This window comes from Punctularia strigosozonata (assembly GCF_000264995.1).
Source record: "Punctularia strigosozonata HHB-11173 SS5 unplaced genomic scaffold PUNSTscaffold_3, whole genome shotgun sequence".
Taxonomy (NCBI): domain Eukaryota; kingdom Fungi; phylum Basidiomycota; class Agaricomycetes; order Corticiales; family Punctulariaceae; genus Punctularia; species Punctularia strigosozonata.
The window spans coordinates 2,814,870-2,824,462 of NW_006767435.1; the positions used below are offsets into that span (position 1 = coordinate 2,814,870).

At 52.2% G+C, this 9,593-nt stretch overlaps 4 protein-coding genes across 4 annotated transcripts; 2 read left to right on the plus strand and 2 right to left on the minus strand.

Moving 5' to 3' along the window:
- Positions 1–96: 96 nt before the first annotated feature.
- On the minus strand, positions 97–2,012 carry PUNSTDRAFT_99521 (uncharacterized protein; the record flags this gene model as incomplete). The annotated part of the gene is made up of 9 exons (XM_007381567.1): positions 97–320; positions 374–530; positions 587–664; positions 718–809; positions 866–979; positions 1,078–1,166; positions 1,221–1,268; positions 1,333–1,435; positions 1,487–2,012. 9 exons carry the CDS (start codon positions 2,010–2,012, stop codon positions 211–213), a joined length of 1,317 nt encoding a protein of 438 aa, XP_007381629.1. The 3' UTR covers positions 97–210.
- PUNSTDRAFT_43146 (uncharacterized protein) lies at positions 2,012–3,701 on the minus strand (the record flags this gene model as incomplete). The annotated part of the gene is made up of 9 exons (XM_007381568.1): positions 2,012–2,099; positions 2,274–2,300; positions 2,351–2,402; positions 2,536–2,704; positions 2,807–2,898; positions 2,958–3,062; positions 3,124–3,308; positions 3,398–3,477; positions 3,534–3,701. The coding sequence occupies 9 exons, from the start codon at positions 3,699–3,701 to the stop codon at positions 2,012–2,014; spliced, it is 966 nt and encodes a 321-aa protein (XP_007381630.1).
- A 437-nt stretch (positions 3,702–4,138) lies between these two features.
- On the plus strand, positions 4,139–6,309 carry PUNSTDRAFT_142246 (uncharacterized protein). Its single transcript, XM_007381569.1, has 9 exons — positions 4,139–4,662; positions 4,715–4,864; positions 4,920–4,989; positions 5,052–5,127; positions 5,186–5,273; positions 5,329–5,411; positions 5,465–5,600; positions 5,690–5,747; positions 5,807–6,309. The coding sequence occupies exons 1-9, from the start codon at positions 4,581–4,583 to the stop codon at positions 6,108–6,110; spliced, it is 1,047 nt and encodes a 348-aa protein (XP_007381631.1). The 5' UTR covers positions 4,139–4,580; the 3' UTR covers positions 6,111–6,309.
- A 275-nt stretch (positions 6,310–6,584) lies between these two features.
- Positions 6,585–9,118, plus strand: PUNSTDRAFT_125135 (uncharacterized protein). The gene is made up of 10 exons (XM_007381570.1): positions 6,585–6,864; positions 6,911–6,973; positions 7,033–7,135; positions 7,185–7,306; positions 7,384–7,537; positions 7,592–7,665; positions 7,718–7,822; positions 7,889–7,981; positions 8,037–8,128; positions 8,179–9,118. Exons 1-10 carry the CDS (start codon positions 6,703–6,705, stop codon positions 8,927–8,929), a joined length of 1,719 nt encoding a protein of 572 aa, XP_007381632.1. The 5' UTR covers positions 6,585–6,702; the 3' UTR covers positions 8,930–9,118.
- The last annotated feature ends 475 nt before the right edge of the window (positions 9,119–9,593 follow it).

Here is a 9,593-nt window from a genome sequence, read left to right on the forward strand (position 1 = left end):
GTGCAAGCTATACGCAAGTAGCATCCCTTCGCGGATAAGCCGATCGCACTTCTTATGCATCTCTCTTGAGACCTTAGCAGAGAGAAGTATGTACATCAGGATCTAGCCATGCCGACCCGCGCACGATCAATTGGCCGTGTACAACCGTAACTAAGCATGACTTGCTACATTGAGCCGTATCCTCCGTAGGGCATCGTCTAGCCACCCTACCTAGGGATCCCAGGGCAGTTTTCCCTCATAGACTCGAGTCCAGTCGTCTGTGGGACACCATTCTAGCAGTCCACGTAAGCCATCACCAGTCTCAACCGATCTATCTCCTTCTGCAACGGTACAATCAGGAAGGTGTGATTCAGCCATGGCATGCTCTCCTCACCGCGATCATCACTGGCGGTGGCGCTTGAGCTTCGTCCATCACTTGTTACCAGATACGGATGGAAACGTATGAACGAATTCCGTGCTAGCCGTTTCGTGGAGAGCGGTGGGTGACATCCATACAGATCCGCAAGATACGGTTTATACGCATTGGTAAGCTGACCAAGGACTCGATGAGCGAGCAGTATGTTGATTCAAGACAGTGTCGATTTACTTCGCCTTGCATCGCCTGCTCCCGTTCAGCGCCATTCTCTCCGGCATCGATATCTACCCCTATGTATTCAAACCTGCTCTGGGAATACGTCAGTATGGTAGCATACGGCGAGTGCACCGTAAAGGACCCACAGACGGCCATCGCAGAGCTCTGCGATGCAATTCCTCGAAACGTCGACGTTTCATCTCATATCCGACCACGGTGATCTTCTCAGGATAGTGACCTTGCGACGCTTCGTGTGAGCAGAGGGTCTGTAGATAACCTCAACGACTGGCGCACCTGTAACCTCATGGAAACGTGCGAGGCTGAACTGCAAATTTTGCAGGGAATCAAGAGCGAATGTCTCGGTAGCGACACGGTGAAACATGGGAGGTGCCGAATCTGTATCTGACGCTGGGAATATATGTAAGCGAGGTGCGTGCGTGTGCAACGCGAACAAGATATGCTATACTCTCGGTGCGACTAGACGAATCGATACATGGGTGACTCACGGTTGTGGACGTGGAAGACATTGGACGCCAGCGCGAGTCGTAGGTAGGAGTCTGCCTCGGTCATGGGGGATGACGGTCGCGTTTGACCTCTGTCAATGATGTACGTCGGTGACGTGGCATAGGGAAGCTGCCAAGTCGCTCACCCGCTGAACATAAGCAATGAGTCGGGGTCTTTGAGTACAATATCTGCGCTAGTCTCGGTTTTTAGTACATTATCCAGCCAAGGACGCTCGTCCACTGCCAAGTGTGACTCACCCGCGTACTATATGACTGAAGAACGCGCGTATCCTTCCCCCGCCTTGCTGATATGGTTCCAGAACCCATTCGGATTCCGACAGGCGCATCCTTGGATCTGTGCCTGGTATCAATCATCAGTTTTGTACGAGAAAACGGGTCTGAATGGCCACACCTGTCCAAATAGCATGTCCGGGTACGATGACGAGGTGATTGATCAAGTCAGTCCACTCCGGCCTGGCAATCGAATGGATGCGTTCGAGATACGGTTGGTCGTAAGAATCGGGAGGTGAGATAGGTACAGCAGAAGACTTGTGTGTACTACCGACGACGTGCACATTCCCAGCTGTCTCACCTCCAATGCGGGGAGGCAGGTCGCCGGAGCCAATCCATACTCCACGCGTTCGTGCTGCTGCATTTGCGGTGGCCTCATTATGTCGGGGCGATGCACTGGACAGCCAGTAACTTATATTCGTCAGGAGAGAGAGCGCGAGGATTGCTAACAACACAAGAGCGCCGGCATTAGTGAGAGGAGAACGAGCGAGCAGTCTACGCGTGTACGCTGGACCTCGAAGGGTAGGGCTATAAAGAGACGAAATAGGGTTGATGTGGGGAAGGGTCGAGGCTGCCAGCGTTTTGCTGGTGAGCGAACGAACTCCGGAGCGTTGGCGCTGAGGACCGGTAACAGGCTCCGGGAGCATCACTGCTGCGCGACAGTAAGCTCGCGGTAGTTATGCCCAAGGAGAACCACGGAAGTCAAGAGTCCATGTAAGGTGGTAGCAGCAACCCTAGGTTAGGTTTACCGTGCTCGTGTTTAACCTAGATCTCGGCTGCCGCAGATTCATATCAACTATACTAAAGACTACAGTCCTGACCATTTCGATAGGAACGTTGAAACGCTATGTCCAAGAAGACTGTGGGCATCCATGAGTCGAGAGAGATGACGGCTGTCATGAACTTACTCATGAACGCCCCAAGTTGGATGGAAGCTAATGTACGATGATTAGCACGTAGAAGTATATGAGATGAGAGGGCTCACTTGTTCCACCAGAAGTATGTTGCAGTCGAGTACTGTGCCTCGTTTGACAATCCTGTCCACCAACCTGTAATAGTTAAGCCCCTGTATACACCACCTGCACATGAAGCAAAGTTGAAACGTTGATGTTGCACTGGTGGCGTGCAAGAAATCGGAGCTATAAGTTGAGTTGGCGTTGCAAATCTCACCAGTGACGTTTTCGAAGCCGAGAATTCCAGAGTTGTCCAAGATGAAGTCGAAGAAAGCATTGGTACTGTGGATGTTGATATTGACGTCTACACCCGCACGCGTAGAGTTCTGTCGGAATTCCGACACATGGGATGCAAGCTGCTTGTTATAGTCGTCAGCAGCTCGTGCCTAGAAGAAGGGCATTCATCAGTTGATAGCGCACGAAAACACGAAAGTCCAATAGTTATCGAAAATGTGAACGTGGAACTGGGCGGGATAACCTGCACCAACCTGCAATGTCGCATTGTTGCCTTGTTTCAAGAGGTCAGGGGTTCTGCCCACGTTCGGCACTTCAAGAAGAAGGAAGCTAGCTGCCCCCGCATCTGCGAGACGAGTTTGGGGTCATTTCTCGCCAAAAGACGCAGGCTCCGCATTCACGAACCTCGAAGTAAAGAAAGACCTTCGAAATAAGATGCGAGAACGCGGGCATTTGTGCGGTGAACAGTCTCATTTGTCCAGTAGAACGACTTCCCGATGTCATTGATGCCTAAGAATCAGACGTGGCTGACGGTCAGCGTTCGCGTATGCAAGCCATCATGAAGCTGTACCGAAGAATATCGTGAAGAGAGTGTTATTCTTGTTCCATTGAGCCAGAGACGAGTTGTTGGCGTAGTACTCGAGAAAGTTGTTGACCTGGTCCCGGAACGACTGCGTTGCCGACGAAGACTGCGCTATAATGTTCTGGTCCGTCACCGCACCGCCGTAACTGATGATAAAGATGATTGAGATGCTGCTACAAGGCCGATGGAGAAATATGGATGCATTGATGTGAAATGAATTGATGAAATGTGGTACGTGATAAAGAGAATAGATCACACTCACGCGAAGTTGAACAGATTCACATGGCTCACGTTATACGTGCTCGTTAGATACTCTATCCACATCGGGCCGCCGGCGGTGGTCTATGCATGAATGTAAGTCAATGCTTCCGACCGTGAAGAGTTCTAGATTCGCATACTTTCGAGTCCTGAGGCGGCGATAGCTTTCCATCTGTGAGTCGCGCGTACGTGTCCGTATAAGAGTCCCCAAATGAGAAAACGTTGGTCACATCGGGCCAGAAAAAGCCGCCAACAACCGTAGGAATCAATGCGGACACGAGCGAGAGAGCAGACAGGTATCGTTTCATCGCCGAAGATGCGGAGGGGTGCATGCAAGCGCGTGTAAATTGCTGATTTTTATGCGTGAACAGGTACGCGATGGCATAGTATCCTAGCCCTGAGCTCGTGACGTCGCTCCGGACCGTCCTTGGTCAAGAATCGAAGAGTTATAAACAGGCAGCCGGTTCTAGGAGGTCGCGCTCCGGCGAGGAAGATCCTGAAGAGCAGGTGATCGTATCCACAGAGCCAAAGAAGTTTCGAAGAGACCCACCTAGTCCTCGACTCTCCGACGCGGTCCGTCCTGAGGAATCATATTGTGTTTTACATCTGGTTGTGACCGAAAGCTGTGGTATGAACCATACATAATGACGTCGTGGTCGACTGTCAATGTCGAGCACGAGCCCTGCACGCCGTTGATGCGCACGAGCCCGGGCCGCTCCTTTGAGCGCACGCACCGCCCTTGACACCGCCCTCATCTCCTCATCTGATCCGTGATTCTGCGTTCGACAAGCCACGATGATGATTCTCCTTAATCGAGGATGCAGAACGATGCCGCTGTGCCAATTCAGTTCATGACATCGCTAACGGCATCCCATCAATGCAGTTTGATCTTCATCCCAGGTTCGATGACCATCGTTGAGAAATGGGCGGCCCCAAGGAGGCCCATTTTGCGCCGTTTCGTCTCGTTCGCAACTCCTTCCGTTCTTTCTCGCTTTCGTTGTCATTCTTTCCGGCCTTCATTTTTCCACTGACCGGCCGCGAGTTATACCTTAGCTGGTTCTAATACTTTTCCTGCATCGCATCTTGGACGCCATCACGCCAGACGACCTCTCTATCCTTGTGCCAAATTACAGGCACCTAGTCTCCGCCGACTCGAAAGCGAGAAGATAGCTGTTCTCACTTCCACGATGTCGACGCCAACGCTCTCCTCGGCATCGGACGTTTTCCTCATCAACCAGGATGCGGCATTCGCCACTCGATACCTGACTCGTGAGCAGCCGGGTGCATGATTTATGGTGTGTTGCTTACTGACCCTACTCAGTTATTGGCCTCGCGCTGCTCTTTCAAGATCACGTCCTTTCGTTCAGAGACGAAGTTCGACTGATTTGGAGAGCCTCCGCGTCTTTCGCCAAGTATGCATTTCTGGTAAATCGCTATCTTGTACTCGGCTGCCTAGTGGCAGTGGCAGTTGGTGCGTCGTATATCGTTGATGAAGACGGCTTACATGGGCTCATTTATGCTTCCAGAGCTGTGTGGGTTCTCTGGAGTACAATGGTCGGATCGCGCATGCCAACAGTTTCTGTTCGCGGTTTCGACGTAAGCCGGGATGCCTATTAGGACCATGCCAACTGTTTGTCTAACCGCTCGCGGCACTGCAGACTTGCAATATGTTCGATCGGTCTGGCCAACTTGCTTGTTCTCATGCGAGTTTGCTTGCTTTGGGAGAACAATAAGGTGCTTGATTTGTTTAACTTACTGCGCTGTGTTGCTCATTGACCTTTTCGCATGTTAGGCGGCTGCGCGTCTGCTCACGTTCGGTTATGTCACTTCATTCTCAGCGCAATTTGGAACTCTGCTTGCGGCCCTTGTTCGTGTCACACGTGCGTGTATTGGCCCATCTCGAATCCTACTGTGCACCGACTTTCTTCTGTATAGCTGGGATACGATGGACGCCGGAGTTTCGAATGTGCGTTCTGACATCGACATCAAAGCTTCTGGTTGCGGCATGGGCGTCTCCGGTAAGCTTTAGGCCACATTCCAAGTCTGATTCCGGCTCATTCGCACTTCGTAGATGTTGTTCGAGCTACTGGTCCTCACATCGACATGCTTAAACGCTTGGTCACGACCACGTAGCGCGCATGAACCTCTCGTGCGCGCGCTTCACAGAGACGGCATTACTTACTTCGTGGCCTTGACCTGTCTACGTGGTGGGTTTATATTGTTCACTTGCGAAGATTTGCTGGTTCCATCGTTTAAAACCTCATGTGTTTGTGGGTCTGATCTGATTCTGCTCTAGGAGTGAACCTTGGTCTCGCCGCCACCCTCGATCCCAAACTTGCTATGCTAACCGTCTTGTGAGTGGTCATCGTCCGCGCTGCTCAAAGGTTCACTGCTAAGCGGGTCCTTGCTACAGTATCGTTTGGTCCTTGGTTACGCTCACGCTCAACCGATCCCTCCTTCGTCTACGCCGTGCGGAAGTGGAAAATGATGATATTCATCGGAGAGCGGAGACTCCTTTCGGGAACCGAGCTGCCGAAGGACTGTTTTCGGTGGCTCTCCCATCCCGTCATGCGGGTCGCCTGACTCCGGTCAATAGCCGGACAGAATCGGGCCTCGAGCCGGGCAAGCCAAGTCGCCACAGCGACTATGAAGGCGGCTTGGATGATAGGGCGATCACCCTTGAGTTCGACGTTCGCAAGACAGTTGACAGGCGGTGATCAAGACGTTCATGGCAAGGCCGCCGCGCCTGCAAGTTGATGGTGCATGATACCTCCATATGTGTTTGTTTTCGCCCAGCACTAGATCACCCTTTCGCGCAGATGGACCATTCATTTCACGGACAGTCGTACTTTGAACCTCTTGCAAATTTGCAGTAATGTCGTTACTACCGTAATTCCTTGCGATACGTCAGGGAAGCCAGCTCCAGTGCCAAGGACTGAGAGGATCTGCGTATTGTCTTATCTGCGTTTGCGGTGCGTGGTCGGATATCACTAAGGCATGCATGCTGTGACCATCATCGAGCGATGATCCCATCTTTCACAACGCCACCACAGCACCATGTCCCCGCGTCCGTCTGAGCCTATCTCTGCACGGCCAAAAGCTATCGCGCCGGCCTTCGTCTTCTTTCGTCTTTCGACGACGGTGCTGGACTCCGCCTATTCGTTCTGTGCTTTGTACTACTACGGGGTTGAGGTCGTTCAGCACTAGCCTCTACTTTTCCTGCTCTGGACAGCAGATTGAACACCCGGACGATTGATCGACACTCGTCCCGTTTCGCGCTGCGGCGGACGATATCGTCATATCTCCGTCATGTCGTATTCATTGGACTACGTGACCGGCATGAGGGCAACGCTGGTAGCTGCCTATGATTCTTACGGCGGTCCGGATATGTATACTACAACCACGCTGCCGAACGGACTGCAGTTTCTGACAAGGGTGGTGTATACCGCAAAGGAAAGGCCCGGCGTCATCGTGAGCTCTCTGTCCTCGAAATCTAACGCGATCTCATGATGAACAGGCCCTCGTTGCTACTTCCACCGTCTCGGCTATAGCGATCGTTGGCCTCTTACTGGCAATTTCAGTGAGTGCTCCGTTTGTCGCCCTGCATTCCACGTCAGCTCAGATTACTATGGCTCCTAGCTATCTGCTTTCAACACACGGTCGTTGACAAATCAACACTTGTTCGTTCGTACGCACGTCGCTGCATATTTCATCTGTTTGCTGTGCTCGGACATGTTGCAAGGTATGGTAATTTGCCTTCATTCTTGGTACACCGTCTGATGGTTTCATAGCGGTTGGGTCCATCATGAACGCCAGATGGGTGCTCGAAATGAGTGTGAACATGGGGAGTTACTGTCAGATACAGGGAGCCATCAAGCAGGCGGCGGACGTAGGGACAGCAATGTGGAGTTTGGTAAGTACTCCTTGCGCCACTCATCACGCCCTTCGCTCGTGATTTTGTATTGTTGGCCATGTCTGATCGGCGCCCAGATCATTGCAGTGCATACGTTCAACGTTCTCTTCCTGCAACTCGAGATGCATAGATACGTCCTTTATGCTGCTCTTGTCGGTGGTTGGACAACTATCGCTGCAATGGTCCTCGGTGGTCCGGCGATCCTGAACACGACAGAAAGAGGGCCCTTTTGTACGCTCCCGAATATTCGAAGGCGTGACTTTCTCTGATACATGGCTTACACAGTCGGTATATCAGGATATTGGTGTTGGATCTCAGCCGGGTATCCCACCGAGAGAATAACACTTGACTATTTGATAGTACGTGACGCAGTGCCGATGTTGCCGCGACCTTACCGTTGTGATTCCGTAGATGTTCATTTCGGCTTTCGGTTGTTTCATCCTCTATTCTCTCGTCTTTTTGCGTCTGCGTGGCAACATTGTGCTCCATGGTTGGCGCGCACGATTCCGCTTCAACGTGTGTACAATAACTCGGAGTGATGTCCATGTAATCTCCGAAGTATCTAACGCGTAAGTTTTTTAGGTTCGCAAGAACACAGTTACGTGGCGTGGGCAACAGAATGAGACAAAGGATAACTACACGAAGGTTGTCGCACGTCGGATGCTCCTTTACCCAGTGCGCCATTGCTCGACTGTTACCGTGGAAGACATCAAGACTAACACTTTTACAGGTTGCATACACGATACTCCTGCTACCAATTTCAGTCTGTCGCTTCATGTCTTTCGCTGGCCACGATGTCTCTTTTGAGGTTACTATGTTCGCGTGAGTGCAGCTTTCGCCTTGTCTTGAGCTAGCCTCTCACCACCGAACAGAGATGTCGTGTTCTTGATGTCAGGAGTCGTTAACGTCACGCTCTTCTCCACCACGCGTCGTATTCTTCCGCCAAAGAGTGTCTTCAAGTTCCTGATCTCTCGCCCGAAGTTGGAATCCGAGTCCTTGACTCCCTCGTTCCTCAACGACGCACCGTCGGTGACCGAGAAAGGGACAGGATTCGCCCGCAATGACTACTACGTCTCCTACGAGAGTGGAAGGTCGAATACATCTAGCGTCTATTCGAACACCCCGATGATGCCTGCTATCAACGCACCTGCCGGGGCATTACTCGCGGACGAGAAATCCCCTATATCGGTAGCAGGGTCTGCCACGACTCCGAACGTTCATTCCTTCGCTGGCAGGTCTCCCCTTGCGACGAACAGCCCAGTTTCTTCTCATTCCAATTTCTCCGCCTATCACGTCGGAAGTCCGTACATGGATGGGAGCCTCGGCAGTTCGCTGTCTTCCGCGGGATCCCAAGACGTCCTCTATTCAACACCTTCCCAGACCATGCTGCAACAGCTCAACACGGATACGCTTCTTCACGCTCCGGATGCCACTCTATGGCCGCCCCCGGCTACCCTGCCTGTGTCTAGGGGACGTCGCCCCGTTGCATCTGGACATTCCGAAACATTGGGTATTCCCAATTTGACACGATCCGACACGGCATATTCAGGCGCCAGCTTGTATGACTTGTACGGCAATAATGAAGACACGCATCGGATCGACGAGCAGACGGTCCGCCGGTAAGGGGCGTTTTGTTAGCACGTTACGTTCCTTTGGTCAGTGGCTATGAGAGGACCTGTATAATAGCCCTTAGCAGGTGGAGTGTAATGCCGATGCAGTGTTATGCCGACGACGACCTGCCGATGGGCGTGTACGGCACTTCGGGCACCAAGGCACCTCGCCCACCCAGCCACCAAATCGAGCGATTGTACCATGTTCCTGAGCGTTACCGTTGCGCCGGTCAAGCGCGAAGCCTTCGCCTGCGCCGGCCGTCAAGTACGGAGCTTTGATCAAGAGGTATCGGTCCCGGCGATGGGATCATCATGACTCACGATAGACTTTTTTCTGTCCCTGTCTCGTCGGTTTCGAGCAATCCATGGATAGATCTCAGGACTCATAAGGACTGTAATACATGATTACAGTATGGATTATGCAGATCTTGACACCGGGGGAGGGGGTGGGGGCGGCGGCGCGCCTTCCTCATTAGCTTACAAACTATCTAATCTGTGCTTACTTGCAGAGTTTATCGGCGTCGGGCAGCCAAGCTCGGTAGTGTCCCGCATTCGCATATCCGCCGGGATACTGGGCTCTCCGCAATGCGATCATCTCTTTGGTATCGATTGCGCCTCGCGCCTATCCATGCCCCAGGGTGGAAAACAGGCTGTTTTCTGCCCGTCTCAGATTTGGT

Bases quoted from the DNA above. Each gene is read 5' to 3' on its own strand.
- PUNSTDRAFT_142246 (XM_007381569.1), top strand. From the start codon at position 4,581: ATGTCGACGCCAACGCTCTCCTCGGCATCGGACGTTTTCCTCATCAAC. The intron at 4,865-4,919 runs GTGCGTCGTATA...TTATGCTTCCAG, and splicing joins CCTAGTGGCAGTGGCAGTTG to AGCTGTGTGGGTTCTCTGGA. The intron at 5,128-5,185 runs GTGCTTGATTTG...TTCGCATGTTAG, and splicing joins TGCTTTGGGAGAACAATAAG to GCGGCTGCGCGTCTGCTCAC.
- PUNSTDRAFT_125135 (XM_007381570.1), top strand. From the start codon at position 6,703: ATGTCGTATTCATTGGACTACGTGACCGGCATGAGGGCAACGCTGGTA. The intron at 6,865-6,910 runs GTGAGCTCTCTG...CATGATGAACAG, and splicing joins AGGAAAGGCCCGGCGTCATC to GCCCTCGTTGCTACTTCCAC. The intron at 7,823-7,888 runs GTGTGTACAATA...TAAGTTTTTTAG, and splicing joins GCGCACGATTCCGCTTCAAC to GTTCGCAAGAACACAGTTAC.